Source organism: Tachysurus vachellii, chromosome 14 (genome assembly GCF_030014155.1).
Source record: "Tachysurus vachellii isolate PV-2020 chromosome 14, HZAU_Pvac_v1, whole genome shotgun sequence".
NCBI classification, from domain to species: domain Eukaryota; kingdom Metazoa; phylum Chordata; class Actinopteri; order Siluriformes; family Bagridae; genus Tachysurus; species Tachysurus vachellii.
Window position 1 is genome coordinate 5764263 of NC_083473.1, and position 26907 is coordinate 5791169.

At 39.4% G+C, this 26907-nt stretch overlaps 2 pseudogenes and 4 gene segments (V, D, J or C); 3 read left to right on the plus strand and 3 right to left on the minus strand.

Annotated features, from left to right (window-relative positions):
* Positions 1–378: 378 nt before the first annotated feature.
* Positions 379–908, minus strand: LOC132857363 (probable non-functional immunoglobulin kappa variable 6D-41). The segment is given in 2 exon segments: positions 379–749; positions 860–908. Coding segments are annotated over 2 exon segments (420 nt in total).
* A 3173-nt stretch (positions 909–4081) lies between these two features.
* LOC132857365 (probable non-functional immunoglobulin kappa variable 6D-41) lies at positions 4082–4657 on the minus strand (annotated as a pseudogene).
* Positions 4658–5226: 569 nt separating this feature from the next.
* LOC132857366 (immunoglobulin lambda constant 6-like) lies at positions 5227–6892 on the plus strand (annotated as a pseudogene).
* Positions 6893–11372: 4480 nt separating this feature from the next.
* LOC132857367 (immunoglobulin kappa variable 6D-21-like) lies at positions 11373–11893 on the minus strand. The segment is given in 2 exon segments: positions 11373–11734; positions 11845–11893. Coding segments are annotated over 2 exon segments (411 nt in total).
* A 163-nt stretch (positions 11894–12056) lies between these two features.
* Positions 12057–13565, plus strand: LOC132856962 (immunoglobulin kappa constant-like). The segment is given in 2 exon segments: positions 12057–12442; positions 13156–13565. Coding segments are annotated over 2 exon segments (471 nt in total).
* An 11153-nt stretch (positions 13566–24718) lies between these two features.
* LOC132857369 (immunoglobulin lambda constant 6-like) lies at positions 24719–26776 on the plus strand. The segment is given in 3 exon segments: positions 24719–24839; positions 25208–25363; positions 26221–26776. Coding segments are annotated over 3 exon segments (597 nt in total).
* The last annotated feature ends 131 nt before the right edge of the window (positions 26777–26907 follow it).

Here is a 26907-nt window from a genome sequence, read left to right on the forward strand (position 1 = left end):
GTTATTTGGACTTCTTTCTTGTTAGGGCAAAAACCTTCACTATTCATCCAATCAACTTCGTCAGTCTGAGTGAAAATGACAGGATTTAACAAATTAGTTTGTGTTCATGGATCTTCTCCTGCCTGGATAGGATTGTTAGGGGAACAATGACGTTATGAACTGCGTTAAACAAAGTCATGGAATAAGAAAAAGATTTATCTTACAGTAGTGGATGTGATGGACTGTGTACAGTGTGGTGTGATGATTATATAGAGATGTCTAATGTGAGTTGTGAGTTAGTGTGATGTGGTTCTTCTCCTCCACAGAGTGTCATTGTGTCGTATCACATCCTCCAACTCAGCACCTGCAGTCGCTCCCAGCTGCAGCAGTTCAGTCTCTCTACAATCTGACTGAGGGAGGTTTTTGTACGACTCTATAACACTGTGTGAACAGGTAGCCAGTGATGGAATGGTAACTCTGACAGTAGTAATCTCCTGCATCTTCAGTCTGGACTCCACTGATGGTCAGAGTGAAATCAGATCCAGATCCACTGCCACTGAAACGAGCTGGAAAACCTGACTGTCTCTGATTTATGAGCTTAATCAGGAGTTTAGGAGCTTCTCCAGGTTTCTGCTGATACCAGTGTAAGTATTGACCATATGAGTTACTGTACACTGCCTGACTGGTTCTACAGTTGATGGTGACTGTTTCTCCTGGAAGAACAGATTTCACTGCAGGAGTCTGAGTTACTGTGACTTGACCTCTGCATTCTGAAAAATACACAATAACGCAGCATGAAACTGAAATATTCTAATAGAAACAATAAGTGTATTAGTATGAACAGATGATTGTAGAGATAAAATATGAAGCAGTGTCTGACCTTGAGTCCAGAGGATCAGTGTCCAGATGAAGACGGGGATCAAAGTCATGGTAGCTGTGGGTGAAGTTGCTGTAGCAGCAGCTCTCAGTCATGAAGTGTTAAAGTCACAGCACTATAAACACTCCCAGATCACTGAAGCATGTGCTGCCAATGCAAAGTGTCCTCTAAGTATGGAAACACATCTGTCAGTTGCTGCAAATATGAATCTGATCATGACATAGAATATATCTATAGACTCTACATGTGAACCTTTTTCACCTTTATTGTGAAACTGCAATATCTTAAAAACTAATTGATAAACAGCCAGAAATCTTTAAGGGGGAAAAAAGACAAACAAAAATGTAAAATACCCAGTTTGCTTGTGTTTGCACAAACTTCAGAAGCTTTCAGAATCAACCAGTCACATTCAAGCTCATATAAAGTGCTAGTTACTATACACCTGTCATGTATATTGATTAAAGCCATATAATGTATAGCTGTTACTAAAGAATTTCTATAACCAAAGTTTATAAAAACAGGTAAATGATCTCGTTGTTGAAAAATATCACTGGGAATAATGTATACAATTATATGTAGATTGTTTCTATGTTGTAGTGTTACAGCCTAGTTCTTTATTGTAGAGATCGTCAAGAGCACCAAATATTTTTGGTGTTCATCTAGTGGAGAACTTCACCTGGTCACTTAACACCAGCTCTATCACCAAGAAAGCCTAGGAGCATCTTTACTTCATTGAGAGTCTGAGAAAAGCCCATCTCCCTCCCCCCCATCCTGACTACTTTTTACAGAGGGACCATTGAGAGCATCCTGAGCAGCTGCATCACTGTCTGGTTTGGGAACTGCACCATCTCGGATCGCAAGACCCTGCAGCGGATAGTGAGGAGAGCTGAGAAGATCATTGGAGTCTCTCTTCCCTCTATCATGGACATTTACACAACACGCTGCATCCGCGAGGCCAACAGCATTGTGGATGACAACACACACACCTCACACACACTATTCACCCTCCTGCCATCTGGAAAAAGGTACTGTAGCATTCGGCCCTCACGACCAGACAAAATTATCAATGTCTGTGTGGTTTAATAAATACATATCCCAGATTTAGAACCTACCACAAAGTAAAATCCATTCTTAAATGCTGGAACAAATATGGTACAAATGAGTCTCTACATAGAGGAGTCAGGTAGCAAAGTGCATTATTCAGGTTTTAAAAGAAAATTCAAATAGAATTTCATACACCTTCCATAATGAACCTGTTGGTCTTATGATGCTTTTTGTTTAAGTATTTTCTCTAACATACTCTGTGGTCTTTTAGGACCTGGTGGACTTCATTTAACTGCAGAGTGACTGCAAAGTGGTGGTAGGAGAGAGAGTAGCCAGACAGCATTGGCTGGTGATGTGTAAGATGTCTTTGGTGGTCAGAAAAAAGAGAAGAGAAAAGATAGAAAAGAAGACCAAGTGGTGGAAGTTGAAAAAGAAAGAATGTTGTGAGGAATTCAGACATAAGCTGAGACAGGCTTTGGGTGGTCAGGAAGACCTTCCAGATGAATGGAAAACTACAGCAGAAGTGACCAGGGAGACAGGTAGGAGGCTGCTAGGTGTGTCACCTGATAGGATAAAAGAAGATAAAGAAACGTGGTGGAACGAGGACATACAGGACAGAATTCAGAGGATGAGGCTAGCTAAAAAGATGTGGGACGTAGAAAAGAAAGAAGAAAGGATTACAAGGAATCGCAGGGTGGAGTGAAGAGACGTGGCAAAGACCAAACAGAAAGCATACGTTGAGTTGTATGCCAGGTTAGACACGAGGGAAGGTGAGAAGGACATGTACAGATTAGCGAGACAGAGAGATAGAGATGGGAAGGATGTGCAATAGATAAGGTTCATAAAAGATAGAAATGGGAAGGTACTAAAAAGAGAGTAGAGTGTGCAGAGAAGATGAAAGGAGTATTTTGAGGAGCTGATGAATGAGGAAAATGAGAGGGAGAGTCGGAAGGAAGACGAGAATATTGTAGAGCAGGAAATAGGAAAGATTTGAAAGGATGAGACGAGGAAGCCTCTGAGTCAAATCAAGAATAGAAAGGCTGTAGGTTCAGATGACATACCTGTGGAGGTGTGGAAGTGTCTTCTTGTTTGTTATGTTGATGGACAGTTTGACAGATGAAGTCAGACAGGAATCATTATGGACAGTGATGTTTGTGGGTGACATTGTTATCTGTAGTGAGAGTATGGAGCAGGTGGAAGAACATCTGGAAATGTGAAGGTCTGCTTTGTAAAGAAGAGGAATTAAAGTCAGTCGTAGTAAGACAGAACGAGAGGGAGGGAAAAAGAAAAGTGAGGATACAGGGGTCTGACGTCAAGAAGTATTTAGTGTCAAATGTCCAGTGTGGCCGGGAAAAGAGGTGAAGAGTCGAGTACAGCGGGTTAGAGTGGGTGGAGAAAAGTGTCAGGAGTGTTTGTGTGACAGAAGAGTGTCAGCAAGAATCAAAAGAAAGGTGTACAAGACAGTAGTGAGACCAGCTCTGCTATATGGGTTAGAGACTGTAGCAGTGAGGAAAAGACACCAGGCAGAGATGAGGATGTTGAGGTTCTGTTTAGGAGTGACGAGGATGGACAGGATTAGGGACGAGCACAACAGAGGGACAGCTCAGGTTGGCTGTTTTGGGGACAAGGTCAGAGAGACTAGATTGAGATGGTTTGGACATGTACAGAGGATGGAGATGGTTATATTTGTAGAAGGATGTTGGAGATTAAGCTGCCAGGTAAGAGGTCAAGATTAAGGCCAACGAGGAGATATATGGATGTGTTGAAAGAGAAAATAAAGGTAATTCATGGATTACCAAGGATTGACTTAAGTGGAACAGATGATTCGCTGTGGCTACCCCTAACAGGAAAAGCCGAAAGTGGAGGATGAATGTAAATAAGTGAGCACTTATATCACTGATATTGTATATACTTCAAAGCCAGTAATCATATTTGGTTATTTAAGTTGGCAGATAAAGACCTTCAGGTCTAAATCTATGTCTGTCAGTTTTGAATGTATTTGATGGAAATTTAACATAATAAAAACTCAACATTTAAATATTCATGATTATTGAGAGATCTCTAATGTGAGTTGTGAGTTAGTGTGATGTGGTTCTTCTCCTCCACAGAGTGTCATTGTGTCGTATCACATCCTCCAAATCAGCACCTGCAGTCGCTCCCAGCTGCAGCAGTTCAGTCTCTCTACAATCTGACTGAGGGAGGATTTTGTACGACTCTATAACACTGTGTGAACAGGTAGGTGCTACTGATGTAATGGTAACTCTGACAGTAGTAATCTCCTGCATCTTCAGTCTGGACTCCACTGATGGTCAGAGTGAAATCAGATCCAGATCCACTGCCACTGAAACGAGCTGGAAAACCTGACTGTCTCTGATTTGCGAGCTTAATCAGGAGTTTAGGAGCTTCTCCAGGTTTCTGCTGATACCAGTGTAAACGTTCACCATATGAGGTTGTGTACACTGCCTGACTGGTTTTACAGTTGATGGTGACTGTTTCTCCTGGAAGAACAGATTTCACTGCAGGAGTCTGAGTTACTGTGACTTGACCTCTGCATTCTGAAAAATACACAATAACGCAGCATGAAACTGAAATATTCTAATAGAAACAATAAGTGTATTAGTATGAACAGATGATTGTAGAGATAAAATATGAAGCAGTGTCTGACCTTGAGTCCAGAGGATCAGTGTCCAGATGAAGACGGGGATCAAAGTCATGGTAGCTGTGGGTGAAGTTGCTGTAGCAGCAGCTCTCAGTCATGAAGTGTTAAAGTCACAGCACTATAAACACTCCCAGAGCACTGAAGCATGTGCTGCCAATGCAAAGTGTCCTCTAAGTATGGAAACACCTTTACCACATTCCCCCAATCTTACTGTCATTCTCACACTACTACAGAGTTATTGTGTGGATTTGTATTTGGAGATGTAGAAGTGAGCAGCATTAAAATGTTATTCTTTACTATCTTTATGTGTCATGTATATTGTGTTTCTGACTGTAGAGATGAATCTCATCACTAATCCATCATTCAGTGTTATTTCTCCTCCAGTCTTCTGCATTGTGTACAGTACACTGTGCTCCAGAGTCAGACGTTTTTACTGAAACATCACTGAGTTTAAACAGCAGAGTGACAAAGAAAACTAAATAATGAAGAAATCTTTAATCATACAGTTGTGTTCTGTAAATATAACACCAATTACTGAACTGTGTGTGTGTGTGTGTGTGTGTGTGTGTGTGTGTGTGTGTGTGTGTGTGTGTGTGTGTGTGTGTGTGTGTGTGTGTGTGTGGTCACTGTAGTGTGACAGAGGTTTTTGTACGACGGCTTTATAGGAATGTATACTTTTGGTGGAGGAACATAACTGTCTGTGGGCCGTAAGTAACCTGTTTACTAATGACTGAAATGGAGTGTGTTCAGATTAATGACTGAAATGGAGTGTGTTCAGATTAATGACTGAAATGGAGTGTGTTCAGATTAATGACTGAAATGGAGTGTGTTCAGATTAATGACTGAAATGGAGTGTGTTCAGAATAATGACTGAAATGGAGTGTGTTCAGATTAATGACTGAAATGGAGTGTGTTCAGATTAATGACTGAAATGGAGTGTGTTCAGATTAATGACTGAAATGGAGTGTGTTCAAATTAATGACTGAAATGGAGTGAGTTCAGATTAATGACTGAAATGGAGTGCGTTCAGATTAATGACTGAAATGGAGTGTGTTCAGATTAATGACTGAAATGGAGTGCGTTCAGATTAATGACTGAAATGGAGTGTGTTCAGATTAATGACTGAAATGGAGTGTGTTCAGATTAATGACTGAAATGGAATGTGTTCAGATTAATGACTGAAATGGAGTGTGTTCAGATTAATGTTAAAATGTGTAAAATATATAGTTTATAGTGACTTTTTCTTCAAATTCACTTTTAGGGAATGTGATGTTTGTATAAAATCATTTTGTTTCTCAAATTTCTCTTATTTTAGAAGTTTTATAAAATGTGTCTGACTTTAGTGATAATAGCTCGTTCTAACTGAAATAACATTTATATAATTGTTTGTGCAAATGACTGTAACAGAGTTTCACTGAATTATTCTAGTTACATTTAATATCTCAGAGACTGTGACTCTATAAACAGATGTCCTGAAGACTAGAAGCAATTTATTTTAATAATAAATATGTCATTTAAAAATGTTTTAGATATAATTTATAATATCTATTAAATATTTCTTATTGAATATATAGTATAAATATTTTAAAATTTTCACTGTTCACAATAATATAAATCATTATAGCTGTAAGATGTAAAAGTATTTGAATTGAATGTGAAACGTTTGTGATGCTCCACTGATCTCAGTTCTGCTCTGTAAGATATAAAGGGAAGTGAAACACACACAGTGAGCTGAAACAAAGCCTGAGTGACTGACAGCTGTCCATTCCTGTCTCACCTCTGTGTGTGTGTGTGTGTGTGTGTGTGTGTGTGTGTGTGTGTGTGTGTGTGTGTGTGTGTGTGTGTGTGTGTGTGTGTGTAGGTGACACCCAGCCCAGTGTGACAGTGCTGCCCCCCTCCAGTGCGGAGCTGCAGCAGGAGAAGGTCACACTCGTGTGTGTGGCCTACAAGGGCTTCCCCTCGGACTGGAAGTTGAGCTGGAAGGTTGACGGCAGCAGCTGGAGCTCGGGGGAGAGCCGCAGCGCCGCCGTTCTGAACGCGGACGGCCTCTACAGCTGGAGCAGCACGCTGAGCCTCCACCCGGATCAGTGGAGGAACAAGGTGGTGACCTGTGAGGCCTCCAAAGACAACCAACCTACTGTGGTGAGCACAGTGAACACAGAGCAGTGCTCAGAGCTGTGAGCTCACACACACTTTACTCAGCTCACCTTCTACTGCTTCACTGTGTGCTACATGTGGCCTTTACTGCTCAAATCATCCACTCTCATCATTTCATTTGTCTTGTTAACATGTGAGCTCACACACTCCTCACTTTAACTCAGCTCTTCTTCTTAATTATCACCTACATATGTGTTAAGTGTGTGGATCGCTGCAATGTCCTGCTTCGAATTATTAATAAAAGCTTTTGAATCAGTAAACACGACTGTTTTACATTGTTGATTATACACATCATACACAAATCACCAAGGAATCTGTCTCAGTATCTGCTGTAGAACCTGATTATTCATGAGAAAGACACCTGATAATAATAATAATAATAATAATAATAATAATAATAATAATAATAATAATAATAATAATAATAATAATAATTTACTCTAACTGGAGAATTTAAGTGTATAATCTTGGGGACTGGTGTGATGGTTTTGGAAATGCTGTTACACTAACTGTATTAATCACGACTCAACACCTGTATATTTCTCATACAAAAGTGAAATAAATATTCAGTTAAAAAATCATAAATATAATATACATAGTGAATTTCCCACAACAACAACACTACAATTTAAACACAATTATATCATGAGAATGAATTAATCCATTATCCCACTGCTTCCTATCCTTGTCCTGGGTTGTCCCCTGTGCTGCACATTTTTTCCAGTGGTGTAGTCCTCAAAAAAAAAGTGGTATACTACTACCCCTGCCCACCTCTTAAACCCCCTGTTCCCTGCCACGCTGCCAAAACAAGAAAAGAAAAACAACCCACAGAAGTCAATGTTTGCATTTACATGACATTAACATTAATGCCTTTAGCAGACACTTTTATCCAAAGAAACTCACAGTGCATTTGAGTTACATACATTTTATCAGTATCTGTGTTCCCTGGGAATCGAACCCACAACCTTTGCGATGCTAATGTAATGCTCTACCATAATGCACTCATACACTTATATAAAAACTATTTTGTCATTCAATTATGCATTGTTTGTTTAGTTACAGTACAGTATGTTCCAAACATTTTTTTCTATCTATTGTAACATGGACTGTGGAAAAGTGGCATAAGGTTGATTTTTTGATGAATCATCTATTGAACTGCATCCCAATCATCGCAAATACTGCAGAAGACCTATTGGAACCCACATGGACCCAAGATTCACACAGAAAACAGTCAAGTTCGGTGGAGGAAAAATCATGGTTTGGGGTTACATTCAGTATGGGGGCATGCAAGAGATCTGTAGAGTGGATGGCAACATCAACAGCCTGAGGTATCAAGACATTCTTACTGCCCATTACATACCGCAGGAGAGGGCAAATTCTTCAGCAGGATGGTGCTCCATCTCATACTTCAGCCTCCACCTTTCTGTCCTAATTAAATAATTAAAAATCAAGGCATGATAAGATTTTATTTTGGTAAAATAAGCTTAATCTAGAGGTCTTTGCCTTTCATATAAGCCACTTCTGATTCCAAATGATCAACTAGAAGTCAAGTTATTATCTGTTGTTCCTACAACTTGGATAGGAGACTTTTGTTAGGGAGTGTATGGATAAATTTAAAGTAATTAAATATTTCAATATGTTTATGCATTACAGGATTCCTAAAGCAAATATTTTATAGATATAATTTACATATTTCCCCCCTTATAGATTCAGTGTGGAACCTGCACAAAATGGTTCCACACAAAATGCCTTGGGATGACAGAAGCACAAATACCGAGCGGATATATCCCTTGGTATTGTGCATTGTGCATTGAGCTAAAGTAAGTACAGAGACCATAGAGTTTAACAATATCTGTAATAGCTCTTATATAAGCAGCAGGATTACATATGTTTGACAAAAGCTGATTTACACATTGAAGTTTACATCACAGTTAAATGTATATTGTTGTATATTGTTTATAATGCAAACAATAAAAATAATCAAAAAGCAAGGTTTCTCAAAATAAGTGTTGTAGTATAACTATCAGGACATCAGTGATGTGTGAGCTGAATTTGGTGACAGTACAGTGTACACTGTTATCCCTGAAATTGTTTTAATTCAAACTACTTAGGTACAATAAACATAAACTCCAAAATGTTTGCACAATTACTCCATGTTTTTAGTTTGTTGTACGATTTGCATGATACTTTTCATTCTATTGAATTGTTTAAATTGAATGTACTTAACTTAGCTTATTTTAGTCTGTTGTCAATGCAACGCAATACAAGGAAGATGTTGATTGGCTCTTTGAACTGACGTCAGACAAGGATGCAGCGCGCATTTTCATCAACGTTTGCTGGTGAGTAGGACTTTACATTTTGGTCTGAAACAGCGAATACATTATAAAACATTGATAAATGTATGATGTATAATATGTATAACATTTGATAGATGTATAACATTTAGCCAGTAAAACTAAATGTATGTTTAGGCTGTGTTTACATATTAACGTTCGCCATCGTGTTGTATCGATCAGTCGCAACCGCCACTTTTATATAGTCCTATGTTACGACATGCTCTTTGGAATCGTCACATTTAAAAACTAGTGCTTAACCTTTTTTGATCAATAATTCTCATTAAACAAATGACCGAAAACGTCGTCTGTTGAGTAAAACTATATCTTTTTTCGATGGTGTTTTTGCATCTTGGCGGTTTACCATATTAGAAATGTCCAACATGGTTTAAATACAGCGCAACTTTATCATTAACCTTTTAGAAGTTTTTACATTTCTTTGTGAGTGAAGTATTAAACAAAATAGCTTAAATTGAAATGTAACGTTAGTTGTCTTAAAGAAATGCAACCTCGTGCTCATCAGCGTGGTGTTAGCTAGTACATTTCGGTTAATGTGAGTCTGTTGTATCATGACATGCTAAATAAATAAATAGATAGCTAGATAGTACTTTATTTTGGATAGAAATTTTGTAGATCATGTAAAAAGCAATCTAATGTTTTTTATTACTCTGCAGATTCAACTTCAAAGCAAGGCTAATCAAGATGATCTGGAAATGTAAGTATTGCATATTTGCTTGTGACAAAAGGGGATACTTGTTAAAACATTACAGACTTAAACATGGGAGCTATGCAAGAAGCCAGCCTTTTCCAGGCCTGTATCAAGAATGTTTATGTAGTTTTAAGTCTTTCAATAGCCTTAAAATACACTTATCCTGTAAACTGTATACTGCTAAAATGTATTTTAGTAATCTCCAATCTCTTGTCCAGGCTTCTGATGATGGAGACTCGTACCAACATGTGCCAGTTGGAATCCTCAGCTTAGAAAATGAAGATGTGGCTCTGCAACCCCTGTCCCTCCGTCTCCACCCATCCTCGGTGGGAATCATCTTGGAGGGGAATGTTGTAATGGACAATTTAGACAACATTCTCCAGGATCAGTTGAACCGATATGGTATGCTTCACGGTGCACGTATTAGTGAAAACCCGTCGATTGCACCATTGATGCAGATCCCATATGGTTTGAGTTTATCATATGAATCAACATGCCATAAAAAGTTCGGGCCTGGATTATGATACAAACGTCGCCGAAGACGATTCCGGCGCCTCAGTTGCACTCCATGGGGATCCAGAATTTTCAACAATTGCCTGATTGTCTCTTGTGTCACCACATAGCCAGCCTGAATGCATTTCAGATGCATCATCTTATATCCGTGAAGCATTACCATATCGGTTCAACTGATCCTGGAGAAACACAGCAACGTCAAGCAGATCAGAATGTTCTTTTTGTCTGAACAGGCGCAAAGTCTTGAGGTGTCTGCGCAAAGTTGACGCACTAATAACAATACCATTTATATTACTTAAAGACAGCAGTATCTCCCAATGTCTCAAACCCAAAGTAAAATTAAACCGGATTAAACTTGAAAGGCGGGACATGTTTACTTCCATGCAATCCACATTAAGTTGTTAATTCAGAAAAACAGAGCAAAAAACTTTTTATTCATGAAAAATTATCTCATAATTCTGAGATAATTAACTCGTTAATTCAGAAAAACAGAGTAGATTTTTTTTCCTCAAGTGAATGCAATACGCTTCCGTACGATGCAGTTAAGGGGAAGAAAAGACGAGGGTAAATTATGGACGTTTTAAGCAGCAAAACAAGTGGGTATACCGAGGGTATAAGCTAATATTAAGCCATAGAAGTCGTTATACGCAAACAGCCCTGGGGAAAAAGTAAGCATACACCGTATACCTGCGTATGGCCCCGACTACACCACTGGTGTTTTCCCTTCAGTTACACACTCAGTCAAATCAAGAAGCATTTTTAATGAACTGACTAGATAAATGAGGTGAGATGGGAGCAGGGAAAGTGCTGAAATGTGCAGGACAGAGGATACTAGTGTGGAAATGGATCAAGCAGGGACACAAACCTGTGAGTTAGTCAGTGTCAGGACACCATGAGCACTGATCAGACACGTGGCTATTGGTCACAGTAGTGGATGTGACGGATTGTGTTCAGTGTGGTGTGATGATTATATAGAGATCTCTAATGTGAGTTGTGAGTTAGTGTGATGTGGTTCTTCTCCTCCACAGAGTGTCATTGTGTCGTATCACATCCTCCAACTCAGCACCTGCAGTCGCTCCCAGCTGCAGCAGTTCAGTCTCTCTACAATCTGACTGAGGGAGGTTTTTGTACGACTCTATAACACTGTGTGAACCAGTAGCCAGTGATGGAATGGTAACTCTGACAGTAGTAATCTCCTGCATCTTCAGTCTGGACTCCACTGATGGTCAGAGTGAAATCAGATCCAGATCCACTGCCACTGAAACGAGCTGGAAAACCTGACTGTCTCTGATTTGCGAACTTAATCAGGAGTTTAGGAGCTTCTCCAGGTTTCTGCTGATACCAGTGTAAACGGTCACCACCATACACTGCCTGACTGGTTCTACAGTTGATGGTGACTGTTTCTCCTGGAAGAACAGATTTCACTGCAGGAGTCTGAGTTACTGTGACTTGACCTCTGCATTCTGAAAAATACACAATAACGCAGCATGAAACTGAAATATTCTAATAGAAACAATAAGTGTATTAGTATGAACAGATGATTGTAGAGATAAAATATGAAGCAGTGTCTGACCTTGAGTCCAGAGGATCAGTGTCCAGATGAAGACGGGGATCAAAGTCATGGTAGCTGTGGGTGAAGTTGCTGTAGCAGCAGCTCTCAGTCATGAAGTGTTAAAGTCACAGCACTATAAACACTCCCAGATCACTGAAGCATGTGCTGCCAATGCAAAGTGTCCTCTAAGTATGGAAACACCTTTACCACATTCCCCCAATCTTACTGTCATTCTCACACTACTACAGAGTTATTGTGTGGATTTTACTTCTGGAGTCAGATGGAGATTTTCTGGAAAATACATTTTGGTCTAAGATACATAAATATGTTAATCAGAGAGAATTTTAAACTTGATAGATTTGTTTAATATCTTGGAAATTCTCAGGAGAATCTCATCACTACTCCATCATTCATCATTCATTATTTCTCCATCAGTCAAAACTTTTAGTCATACAACTGTGTTCTGTAAATATGACAATTACTGAACTTTGTGTGTGTGTGTGTGTGTGTGTGTGTGTGTGTGTTCACTGTAGTGTGACAGAGGTTTTTGTACGACGCCTTCATAGGAATGTATCACTGTGGTACACTTTTGGTGGAGGAACTAAACTCTTTATAAAAAGTAAGTGCCTTCTTTGTCTAAAAGCTCAAATATTCTTCACTTTATTTACACAATTCATTGAAATTGATAGATTTTCTACAAATTAGTGATGTGACAAAAATAAAGTATAGGGTCTTTTCTATAAAAGAGAAAAATGTGGTGTGAAGAGGAGAGAGTTGTTTCTATAAAGACTCTGTTTTTGTGTCATTTTTAAAACCCTGTATATGTCACTTCATCTTTATTTAAGGTTTGTGTAAAACTTTAGCTTTAAGTTGATTTCATTTATGTTTTGCGTTACTCTAATTTATCATCACAATGGAAATGTGTGTAACAGTGAAGCATGAACAATAATTGTTTATTGTTGATTTCCATTAATTACAACCTATTAATAATTATTAGGATAATCTAAAAATTGATCATAGATGACTTTAGTGTGGTGTGATGATTATTTAAGAACAGTGTGTTTCTTTAGAAGATTATGTTCTGCTGCAGTTTGGTTGGATGACGTTATCAGAATTGTGTCCTGTTGTATGATGTGCAGAAAAACTACTGCATCTGCTGTACAGCCGTTACACTGAATGACCAAATATCACCATGTTCAGTATGATAGAGTTCACATTCACATTAATCTAATTGTGTGTGTGTGTGTGTGGGTCTGTGTGTGTGTGGTTGTGTCTGTGTGTGTGTGTGTGTGTGTGTGTTTGTGTGTGTGTGTTTGTGTGTGTGTTCTCCAGCTGGTCCGGTGGTGAAGCCCTCCGTGTCTCTGCTCCCTCCTTCTTCTCTGCAGCTCTCTGATGGAACGGCCTCTCTGCTCTGCCTGCTCTCTGCCTATTCTCCACAGGGGGCGCTGCCGAGCTGGACCGTGGACGGTGCCGAGGTGAACGAGGGGGTTCTGACCAGCACAGAAGAACAGAAGGACGGCATCTACAGCCGCAGCAGCACCCTGACACTCAGTAAAGAACGCTGGGAAGAGGCCGAGGTGTTCGGCTGTACCGTCTCCCACCACGACACCACTCAGGTCGCCTCGTTCAGAAAGAGCCGCTGTGAAGTCCACTAGAATTCAAGTGTACACTTTAAACCATGCTTAATAGTCTGAGGTGATGTCAGTGTGTAGATATGCTGAAATAAAGCTTCTATGTAGAAAGCAGGTCTCCTTCTTCATGAGTGAAGTGTCTTTGTCAGTGATTTGGAACAGCACCTTTAACAGCAGGTCGAGTTCAGCACTGTGTGTTGTGCTTGAGTGAGTTTGGCTGAAGAACCATGAACATCTGCTGAAAGTGGTGATCTATTCTGAGTCTCAGAGCTGTTCATGCAAATGTGTGTGTGTGTGTGTGTGTTTGTGTGTGTGTGTCTGTGTGTGAGGATACCTTTCACTTCTTATTTCTCTGATTTGTCATAATTTACTTTAAACTATTAAAACAGTTAACAAATACTGAATACATGACAGAATAAACAGATTTCTCTGTTTGTAAAAAAATAACAACCTTGATCAGAATGACACATCTAGCTTTTTTTTTAATAAAATAGGACAGGATTTTTTCTAATAATGTTTCTTCTAATGGGGTCAAGACACTGATAGACACAGAGAATGTAGACAGATCCATCCTCAAATTAAAAACACAAGTAGGATCAGAGCAAAAGAATAATGTACACAATTATAAACCACAAACTAGAACTGAAAATAAGAACTATTGGGATGAAATAACATAAAGGAAAAAGAATCACATGATATCTGTAATAGAGGACAATTCAAGATCAGAATCTTGTCCATTTTCACACACACACAGAGTCAGATCCGGTTTCTACAGGGTTTGATCTCACGCGAATGCACGAAAAAAATTGTTGTGTGACAGACAAGCCAAGAGATGCACTGGCAGCAGCACATTTAATTTTAGTAGTCAATAGAGCTGAGACAGAACCCCTTAACTTTACTGTTATTTGCTCTTGCTGACATCAAACTTGAAGAGAACACAAGTTTACCTGATTGCTGTTCTCGCATTTCACTCTCATTTTGTTTCTTTTTCCTCTTTTCATGGGCAGATGGATAGCTCCACTTCATATTGTCATCTACACTGTAAACATTAACACGTGCTGTAAAATGAGGCAGGGGGAGGCGGGGCCTTGCGTAATTTGCGGGAACCTACGCAACTTGCGTAGTGAGCGTATATGGCCGATCGGCTCTGCTTTAAACTTACGGTTAATCGATACGGCGCGCGTGTTCGTGTTTAATGGTGCGTTTGTTGAGCCGGAAGCGACCTTAGGGCTGGCGTGTTGTACAGTTTGTTATGCCACACCACGTTATGCTACGCTTCGCTATGCTACAGTATGTTATGCATGCTAGGTTACGTCATTTAATGTTACGCTATCTTATAAGATAATGTAGCAGAGTGAGCGAGATAAATTGCATGTTTGGTCACGTGATAAGTGAATAAATTATATAAAGGCAGGTTTCGGGTTACCTGCTTATGCGTCATTGCTGGCACCGCCCTCTCGTGGGACCCCATTCATGGTTTCCCCAGGTATGTGCGTATGTAACCGCGTGGTAACCTGTCCGGTAAACTTTATATGCGTGCTTACTCATGTGCTCTGTTTAACACTATAGGACAATATTGTCCCACTGTTGTTGGCGTGGGTGTTCTGTTATCTCAGTGTGTGTTAACATCCAGTTTGTGAACAAGAAAAGTCAATCTAGTGAAGATGATCGCATTTAGTGCGAGTTATAACTGATAATTGCTGGTATGTATAATTCCGGTCCCTGTTTGTGGCGATTTATTTATTTATTTTTAATAACATACTGTGACATGCTCAGCAGGTTGATCTGGTTGTCCAACCACTTTCTGAGGGATGAGAGGGTTAAGTCCATGGGTATGACTGCACTGCTGTTTTGCCTCTGAGAATACTGTTGCAGGTCGCTCTGACTCCAACTCGGCACAACGGGGCTTCACGCCGTGTACCGGTATTTTAGTCGGCAGCTCTGTGGTTGTTTTATGTCCACTCTTCCCTCTGCTGAGGCGTTTAACGGTGAGTCACTTAGTCGATGTCTTAGTTTTGTTTTTTTATTTATTTAATGTGGTTACTTGTCTTAATACTCCTCTGTGTATTTCGTTTGTTTTCTTTGATGTATGTGATTTAATATCGTTATTAGTTTGCCCTTGGTCCTGTTCAAATGGAAGTATGCATTATTAAATCTGCATGTACAAAATTTGTATTAGTGATAGTAAATCTAGTAAATCTGCATGTACTAACTATCGTTAATTGATACCATATCATTCTGTCAATGTTGTGGCGAACTGCCCGTCACCCGCCTTCCCTCATTAGAACCAGGTGAAACTAATCCACAATCTGTTGCGTGTGCCTTGGCTGGATAAGGAGGCGCATTTTTGCTTTTATTGTTATGCACTGGGAATTTACGCCACGGCAAAGAGCAGCGCTAACTTAACAAAAAAGGAGTATTGGAGCTTGATAAAAACACTGTGCGGGAGCGGGTACTCAAAGAACTCTGAGGTGACAGCCGGTAAGCTGAAGCTTTGTTGGCTAAAGAACTCTGTGCGTTGTGATGCATGCTATAGTAGTAGTTGCTACCTGAATGAATGAATGAATGAATGAATGAATGAATGAATGTAGTATTCAATGATGCAATGTAGAGCGTGCTTTTGGTTTGAGTAGCGTATCTTCCATTCATAAGGTGTTTGTGTAGTGGGTTAGTATGGTTTGTATATGTTTATATTTTGTTTAACAATTAGGGTTTGTTAATTATTTACCTAAATTTGATTTATTTGAATTTGATTTAAGATTACCTTGTTTAATTTGGTAATTCATGATTCGGATAATTGAAATACTTTAATACTATAAAAAATATTGCTTACAATTCATGTGATATAAATCAATGTATAAAAGATTTAAGTGATCTGACTATATAATTAAATATGGATTGTTTAATTATTAAAATAGCAACTAATTGATAAATATGATTAAAAGCATGTAGTTAGAGTCCAGTAAATTAAGCTATACAAATGTGAGATATTTACCAACTCCTAGGTCTGGTGAAATATTCATGGTTTATTAATTTAAGGTACTGAATGTTTTGTGTAAAGTTAAAATCAAGTCATGTTAAACCTGCTAATGTATGCATTTTATTGGGTTTGTTGGTAATTTACACTGTATGTATGTCTTTAAAGGTTTTTCACCTACATTAATGCTACATAGATTAATGCTATGCCAAATAAATGGATGAAAATTCACAAGGCTTAATCATTGGAATCCAGTTTAATCACTCAGTGAAACCTATCCTCAAGTGTGGGAAAAAGCACAGTTGGAAAAAACACTTGACAGTCAATAAGTGTCTTTCTCTTTGAATCTGGGCTATTTGGTTTCATTATTGATTTAGTTTTGTTTTGTTTGACTTATATTGTGTATTTAATTTAAATTGAGAGGAATTTCTGTTTTGGTTTTGTAATTTGTTTTTGCATTTAATTCTTTTGTTTTGTTTAATTTTACTTTTGATATACTTGTTGGGTGGGTCGTCTTTTAGGGGGAGGAAATAATTGCTGTACCTATTGAGGGTGGCTTTTACACTGTGTGCTGTGTTTGATGTGTACCTTCCACACGTGTGAGTGGTGTGGCTTGACACTGGGCTGTAGCTGGGTCATGTGTTATCTCCTCTTGCCCTTGAAAGGCCTAGTCATTTAAAGTATGTTTTCTGTTCTGTGTATTTGGTTTTGTGTTATAAGTGACTGAAGATTTTACATTCTTTTGAGAATCTTAATCTTGCACAAACTGTAAAAATAAAGGTCTATTGTGTTATTCTCGTGCCCTTGTCTCTTGCTCATCATTAGGTAACGAACCTGTGTCCTTTTGGGACTGTTCCCCTCATAAGGGGTGGCGTAGTCGAATGTTGTACCCCTAGGGGCCTTTTGTGGCGTTTTATAAATCTTTAACCTAGAATTGTTACACTCTTTCCCCTACCGCTCTGCTACAATAAGGTATACCTTTATTTGTCCCACAATGGGGAAATTTCTCCGTTACAGCAGCAAATAGAAAGAAATATTGCACACAGGCACTTTTTTTTTTGAAGAAAAAAAAAAAAAAAAGCACCAAAAGGAGCTTCAGGAGACGAGCAGAGAACACAAACCCACCATCATCAAAAGAGACACCAGTGGAGCAAGTGAGCAGCTTTTAAGTTCTCCTTAACATCCGGAGCTTTATGGTTGCCAGCATGCCGTTTTTCAAACCAGGCAGTGGTGCAGCCCGTCAGGATGCTCTTTATAGTGCAGGTGTAGAATGTTCTGGGGATGTTCCTATATTCCTCAGCTGTCTTGGGAAGAAGAGTCGTTGTGGCTCTTCGGCACAACGACTCTTCTATATAGTTTGTGCACTATAAAGAGCATCCTGACGGGCTGCACCACTGCCTGGTTCGAAAAACGGCATGCTGGCAACCGTAAAGCTCCGGAAGGGTTGCGCGAACTGCCAGCCACATCGTCAGAGGTGAGCTTCTCTCCCTCCAGGACATCTGCACCAGGCGGTGTATAAGGAAAGCACGGAGGATCATCAATGACTCCCGCCACCCGTCCACAGACTGCTTTCTGCTTCCCTCAGTAAGACGTCTCCGCAGCATCCGATCCTGCACTAGCCGACTGAGGGATAGCTTTTCAACTTACTACAGCAACATGCAATATGCCGCCATCTGCTCAGCTCGGGGGAAGCTTCACTTAGCTGAGTGGATATACAACTGCACTTAGCTGAGTGGATGTACAACATGCTTGTTGCAAATATACGCGCCATCTGCTCAGCACAGGGCGATGCTTCCCCTGATTGTTGATTAGCCCCGGACGTAGTAGCTTTCAAAAGTATGTTCGAATACCAAGCTTCACGAGCAACCAGAGTCTTCTACAGGGTGCATGCTTCCCCTAGCTGTTTCCACTATAGCCTAGTGTATATACTACATGCGTGTCGTTATATCGCTGCCGCAGGGGAGTATTATGCTTCCCCCTCTACAATTCACACTCGGCTCAACAGACTACAGCAACACGCTCGTTCCAAATATGCCGCCATTCGCTCAGCCCAGGGTGACCTTCCCCTGATCGTTGATTAGCTGGATGTATTAGCTTCATACTGCAACATCGTTTTCTTCCCTCTGGATGTTGAAATCAAGCTTCATGAGAAACCAGAGTTTCTACAGGACGCGTGCTCCCCTATCCGTTCTCACTTTTATATAGCGGATATCCAACATGCTTGTTTATATCGCTGCACAGGGGTGCACGCATCACGCTCCCCCTTTGCTTCACACTTTGCTTTAACTGACTACAGCAACATGCTCGTTGCAAATATGCCGACATTCGCTCAGCCAGGATGATCTTCGATAGTTCCGGATTTACCAGCTTCATGCTGCAACAGTTATGTTGGAGTTTTTTTCATTCGGCTCATGGTTTTGTTTTGGGGGTCTATTCTGTTTTCTAGTCGCTGCTCTCCCCGCTCTGTCCATGCATGCGAACCATACCGCCAACACTAACTGTATGCATATCACCTAATAAATTCTCTCTTCACAAAATGGTCCTGACAGAACTGACATGATACACATGATCTAGATAAAAGTCCTAAATTTGAATGTCCTGTAATGAATCTTCCACCTAAATGTATGAGCAGAGCAGGTGATGTTCTACACACTTCTTACTCTCTTCTTAACACTTGCTGTGGATTGAGAACACAGGTCTGTCTGTCAGCCAGCATTGTAGTCTGTTATTTACAGAAATTAATAAGGTTTTTACACCCAGTGCATAAAGACACAACTGTGAAACCTCCAGAAAACAGTGAAAATTACAGCTGACACTCAAATCTCCTGATGACCTTTAGTGAAGTTCTCACACTGATCTCTTTATAACAGCAGGAGAAGAAAGAGCTCATATTTAATCTTTATTTAATTTTGATGAGGATCGTTGCTAGGCATAAATTTCCACTGGGAAAAAGGAGGAAGTGAGAAGATCTCAGGACTATGGAGGATGACCGATGGATTAGATTAATTTTCAAAAGAAACAGCACTAAAAGGATGAAACTGTTTAAGATGAGACAGTACAAGAGGTGTGTGAGAGTGTGAGACACACAGTGTCCCTGAATCCTCTGAACCAGGTCTCAGTCTGAACAAGGAAGTGGAGAGAATGAACACCAGGTTCATTCAGAAACATTTAGAAAGAGTCAGTTTGGACAGGAGGAGTTACACCAGTGACTGAGTCAGAATCCAGAGCAGGACCAGACTGTGACCTGAAACAGACACAAGACAGAGACTGAGGCTGAGACCAGATTAATAACAGGGTCAGAATTAGAGACTGTACTGGAGGTAGGATTAGTGATAGACACTGAAAAATATGAAAAATGATCCATCAAACAGTTTATTATAAATAAAACAACGTTCTTGAAAACTGTAAACTGTTTAACTTACAGTAGTGAATGTAATGGACTGTGTTCAGTGTGGTGTGATGATTATTGAGAGATTACTAATGTGAGTTGTGAGTAATTGTGGTGTGATTCTTCTTCTACACAGTGTGTCATTGTGTTATTGTGTGTCATTGTGTGTCATTGTGTATCATTGTGTATCAGACCTGCAAAGATTTTTTCATAAAGCCACATAATGTACACAGAAAATATGATGATGTAAATAAAGTTTTTCAAATGATTTTGAATCATAAATAATATACTATAGATTTCCCCCCTCACTCTTCACTATAATGGGTTATTTTGTGATGCTTATTGAGATTTAGTCCCAGTACATTTTGTGCATTTCATCTTCAGGTTGTATCAATACAAACAAACAAACAAACAAATAAATAAATTAACTATTGTGTGAAAAGACTGATAAAGACCTTCAGTTCTAATCCTAAATCTGTCTGTTTTGAATGTATTTGATGGAAATATAACAAAATAAATACTCAGCTTTCATATATTCATGATTATTGAGTGATCTCTCTTTTTTTTTCTTCTTATTATTATTATTATTATTATTATTATGCAAACAGACAATTACAATATTAACAGAAGAGAAATTAGATGCAAAATACAAATACAAAGACCAACAAAACATACATAACAGTCACTATGATTTGGGTATGTGTGTGTGTGTGTGTAACTGTAAGTGTAACCGGCTGTGGGATTGGAATTATATGAATAAAGGAGCATGTAGGGAAGTACAACAGACATAACCAGAGTTATACATAATAATAACAACAATAATAATGATGATAAATCCAATTAATAAGAAATGACAAATAGTTCATTCATCTTCTACCGCTTATCCGAACTACCTCGGGTCACGGGGAGCCTGTGGCTATCTCAGGCGTCATCAGGCATTAAGGCAGGATACACCCTGGACGGAGTGCCAACCCATCGCAGGGCACACACACACACTCTCATTCACTCACGCAATCACACATTAGGGACAATTTTTCCAGAGATGCCAATCAACATACCATGCATGTCTTTGGAGCGGGGGAGGAAACCGGAGTACCCGGAGGAAACCCCCGAGGCACGGGGAGAACATGCAAACACCACACACACAAGGTGGAGGCAGGAATCGAACCCCGATCCTCGAGGTGTGAGGCGAACGTGCTAACCACTAAGCCACCGTGCCCCCATGACAAATAGTAATAATAGAATTAGCAGTACTAGTAATGATAAACATATTAACAAATATACTCATTTCATCCAGAATGAGGGGGAGGTTAAAGGATCAGGAAGAGGACAAATAAAAATATTAGTAGTAATAGCAATAATAATAATAATGGTAATATTGATACAGCCACTAATAGTAATGATAATAATAATAATAATAATAATAATAATAATAATAATAATAATAATAATAATAATAATAATGGTAATATTTATACAGCTATTAATGATAAGGTATTAGAAAGCTACCGCTGATACCCCTCATGGCCATGGCATATGATAGACCACCTCCAGTGTCATATTGCAATGGGCTATCAAGGTGAGGAGCTGCGGGGCCCAGGGTCCCAAAATCCATACCCATCCCCAGCCGTCCCACACATGCCACACTTACCCTGTCTTTGTGTGTTTTTTATTTATTTATTTTTTTAATATAAATATGGCAGTTCAAAGCCCAGGCCGCTACACCCACGCCACACTTACCCTATGTGTGTGCTTTTTTTATGCTCCAAATGAATGTGTGTGTGCACCTCATCTAATATGTGAAGCATTAAAACAGCAAGACAAGTGTTGGGCCAGCCGGAGACAAGAAATCCCAGGCAAAAGTACAAGCTGGAGGGCGAAAGCCCATGGCCCCCGGCCCCACATCACACCCACCCACAACTAATCAGAACCGCACATGGCAGGGACTAGTATGCCACAGCCAACCAGAGTCCAGAAGCAGCGAAAAAGAGAAAGAGAGAAATAGAGAGAGAGAGAGAGAGAGATTTAAATATAATCTATAGATTTAAATATAATCTTATAAGTATTTTATTTATATTTGATATTAGTCTGTGTTGCTACCTCTTCCTGACCCCCCTCCCCCAATCATGTGTGAGTATTGATGGTGTATCATTGAGGATGGCTTCAGACAAAGAAGGTCAGTGGATTCTGATGTATTATTTTGAGTGGAGGTAGACAAGTTTTCCATGGAGATGTACTCTATTAGTAAATTTTTCCAAGTTGTAATGTGTATGGTGTTCCTTGATTTCCAGTTCATGAAGATAGTTTTCTTGGCGATAGTTAGAGCCACTAGGTGTAATTGACTGTTTGTACTGTTTAAATTGATTATGAATGTGTCACCTAATATACATAGGGAGGGAGACAGCGGGATGTGACAACCCATAAGGTTGGATAGTGAGTCAGTAACGTTTTCCCAGAAGTTTTTAACTGAGGTGCAAAGCCAAATAGCGTGTAAATAGGTGTCTGGGGTGTTTTGTGTGCAATGTGAGCATGTTTCTGTAGTAAAACCCATTTTAAATCATTTCTGTCCAGTTAGGTGAAATCTATGAAGTACTTTATACTGTATAAGTTGTAAGTTGACATTTTTTGTCATGAAGTAGATATTTTTGCAGATTTGTGTCCAGAAAGCGGCATTGGGAGCAATGGATAAGTCTGATTCCCATTTAGCATTGTGTAGGCTTAATGTGTTGTCTGATCTGGATATTATTTTATATATTTTGGAGAGTAGTTTTTTTGGGGAGGTTATATTGGGGAGGATGTGTTGAAGTTGTGTGATGCCCTTATCTATCCATGTGCGTAAGCTGATTGGCTTCTTATTAACTATAAAATCTGGGTTATTCCAGATCGGGGTGTATTTAGATGGTGCAAGAGGGGTGTTTCTGATTTGATGAAATTTCCACAAGGCTGTCAGAGCTGCGGCCATTGTTGGTGTTTTAAAACAGTGATGCTTTTTGATTGTCTGATTATAGAAAGGTAATTCTGAAATGTTAATCTCTTTACAAATTGACTGTTCAACATCTAGCCATGTGCTTTCTGATGGGTTAGGATGAATCCATTTGTATATATTTTGGAGCTGATTGGCCAAAAAGTAGGGGTAGAAATGCGGTGCTTCCAGTCCTCCTTGTGTTTTTTGTCTCTGTAGTGTAGTCAATTTAATTCTTGGGGTCTTATTTTGCCAATAGAATTTAGTGACAATTGAATCTAGTTATTTAAACCAGGTGAGGGTGGGTAGTGCTGGAGTCATTGTAAATAGTTTAATTTAGGGAGTATAGTCATTTTAATTACTGATATTCTGCCCATAATGGATAGTGGAAAATTCATCCAGCGATGAAGGTCATCATTTATTGTTTTAAGTAATGAGTAAAGTTGAGTCCAAACAGCTCTGACAGCCTGGGGGAAACATTAATGCCTAAGTATGTGATATAGTCAGTGCACAAAAGAATAGGTGGTGTCTGGGATGTCACATCCAAGCTGTTTGATTGTAATGAAAGTATGGCTGATTTACTCCAGTTGATCGAGTATTCAGAGATATTTGAGAATGAATCAATGAGTTTAACCATTTCTTGTAATGATGATGGGTTGGCACTCCGTCCAGGGTGTATCCTGCCTTGATGCCCGATGACGCCTGAGACAGGCACAGGCTCCCCGTGACCCGAGGTAGTTCGGATAAGCGGTAGAAAATGAATGAATGAATGAATGAATGAATGATGGGTGGTCTTGTAAATATAGTAATATATCATCAGCGTAAAGACAAATTTTGTGGTGCATGTTTAATTTTTGAATTCCTTTATAGCTGTTTTGAAGGATAGCTGCTGCTAATGGCTCAATTAAAATTGTGAATAATTTCCCCCGTTGCAGCGTGAAGATATCTGATGTTAGTCCATTGGTGGTCCATTTGTAAACGGAGAATGACATTATTTTTCCTCTTAGAACTGCTTTTCCTGTTTCACACAGAAGAGATGGAGATGTTTCCAGGGAGCCATTCATCTCAAGAAAGCATGCCCACTCTTTTTTGAAATAACTGTGAAAATCATGATCTTTCAGAAGAGATGTGTTAAATCTGCTAGTGGGTTTATGTTGACTAGTTGTGTTCCATTTTAATGTTACCAGGGCATGATCACTGATGGCTACTGGATGGATCTTTGATTCAGAAATATTTGATATGATAGAATTACTGGTAAGAAAGAAGTCAATGCGGGAATGCGGGAGTGATCTCTAATGTGAGTTGTGAGTTAGTGTGATGTGGTTCTTCTCCTCCACAGAGTGTCATTGTGTCGTATCACATCCTCCAACTCAGCACCTGCAGTCGCTCCCAGCTGCAGCAGTTCAGTCTCTCTACAATCTGACTGAGGGAGGTTTTTGTACGACTCTATAACACTGTGTGAACACACCACCACTGTGGTAACTCTGACAGTAGTAATCTCCTGCATCTTCAGTCTGGACTCCACTGATGGTCAGAGTGAAATCAGATCCAGATCCACTGCCACTGAAACGAGCTGGAAAACCTGACTGTCTCTGATTTACGAGCTTAATCAAGAGTTTAGGAGCTTCTCCAGGTTTCTGCTGATACCAGTGTAAGAGGTCACCATATGTGCTGTGATGATACACTGCCTGACTGGTTCTACAGTTGATGGTGACTGTTTCTCCTGGAAGAACAGATTTCACTGCAGGAGTCTGAGTTACTGTGACTTGACCTCTGCATTCTGAAAAATACACAATAACGCAGCATGAAACTGAAATATTCTAATAGAAACAATAAGTGTATTAGTATGAACAGATGATTGTAGAGATAAAATATGAAGCAGTGTCTGACCTTGAGTCCAGAGGATCAGTGTCCAGATGAAGACGGGGATCAAAGTCATGGTAGCTGTGGGTGAAGTTGCTGTAGCAGCAGCTCTCAGTCATGAAGTGTTAAAGTCACAGCACTATAAACACTCCCAGATCACTGAAGCATGTGCTGCCAATGCAAAGTGTCCTCTAAGTATGGAAACACCTTTACCACATTCCCCCAATCTTACTGTCATTCTCACACTACTACACAGTTATTGTGTGGATTTGTATTTGGAGATGTAGAAGTGAGCAGCATTAAAAAGTTATTCTTTACTATCTTTATGTGTCATGTATATTGTGTTTCTGACTGTAGAGATGAATCTCATCACTAATCCATCATTCAGTGTTATTTCTCCTCCAGTCTTCTGCAGTGTGTACAGTACACTGTGCTCCAGAGTCAGACGTTTTTACTGAAACATCACTGAGTTTAAACAGCAGAGTGACAAAGAAAACTAAATAATCAAGAAATCTTTAATCGTACAGTTGTGTTCTGTAAATATAACAACAATTACTGAACTGTGTGTGTGAGTGTGTGTGTGTGTGCGTGTGTGTGTGTGTTTGTGTGTGTGTGCGTGTGTGCTCACTGTAGTGAGACAGAGGTTTTTGTACGACGGCTTCATAGGAATGTATCACTGTGGTACACTTTTGGTGGAGGAACAAAACTGTCTGTGGGCCGTAAGTAACCTGTTTACTAATGACTGAAATGGAGTGTGTTCAGATTAATGACTGAAATGGAGTGTGTTCAGATTAATGACTGAAATGGAGTGTGTTCAGATTAATGACTGAAATGGAGTGTGTTCAGATTAATGACTGAAATGGAGTGTGTTCAGATTAATGACTGAAATGGAGTGTGTTCAGATTAATGACTGAAATGGATTGTGTTCAGATTAATGACTGAAATGGAGTGTGTTCAGATTCATGTTAAAATGTGTAAAATATATAGTTTATAGTGACTTTTTCTTCAAATTCACTTTTAGGGAATGTGATGTTTGTATAAAATTATTTTGTTTCTCAAATTTCTCTTATTTTAGAAGTTTTATAAAATGTGTCTGACTTTAGTGATAATAGCTCGTTCTAACTGAAATAACATTTATATAATTGTTTGTGCAAATGACTGTAACAGAGTTTCACTGAATTATTCTAGTTACATTTAATATCTCAGAGACTGTGACTCTATAAACAGATGTCCTGAAGACTAGAAGCAATTTATTTAAATAATAAATATGTTGTCATTTAAAAATGTTTTAGATATAATTTATAATATCTATTAAATATTTCTTATTGAATATATAGTATAAATATTTTAAAATTTTCACTATTCACAATAATATAAATCATTATAGCTGTAAGATGTAAAAGTATTTGAATTGAATGTGAAACGTTTGTGATGCTCCACTGATCTCAGTTCTGCTCTGTAAGATATAAAGGGAAGTGAAACACACACAGTGAGCTGAAACAAAGCCTGAGTGACTGACAGCTGTCCATTTATGTCTCACCTCTGTGTGTGTGTGTGTGTGTGTGTGTGTGTGTAGGTGACACCCAGCCCAGTGTGACAGTGCTGCCCCCCTCCAGTGCAGAGCTGCAGCAGGAGAAGGTCACACTCGTGTGTGTGGCCTACAAGGGCTTCCCCTCGGACTGGAAGTTGAGCTGGAAGGTTGACGGCAGCAGCTGGAGCTCAGGGGAGAGCCGCAGCACCGCCGTTCTGAACGCGGACGGCCTCTACAGCTGGAGCAGCACGCTGAGCCTCCACCCGGATCAGTGGAGGAACAAGGTGGTGACCTGTGAGGCCTCCAAAGACAACCAACCTACTGTGGTGAGCACAGTGAACACAGAGCAGTGCTCAGAGCTGTGAGCTCACACACACTTTACTCAGCTCACCTTCTACTGCTTCACTGTGTGCTACATGTGGCCTTTACTGCTCAAATCATCCACTCTCATCATTTCATTTGTCTTATTAACATGTGAGCTCACACACTCCTCACTTTAACTCAGCTCTTCTTCTTAATTATCACCTAAATATGTGTTAAGTGTGTGGATCGCTGCAATGTCCTGCTTTGAATTATTAATAAAAGCTTTTGAATCAGTAAACACGGCTGTTTTACATTGTTGATTATACACATCATACACAAATCACCAAGGAATCTGTCTCAGTATCTGCTGTAGAACCTGATTATTCATGAGAAAGACACCTGATAATAATAATAATAATAATAATAATA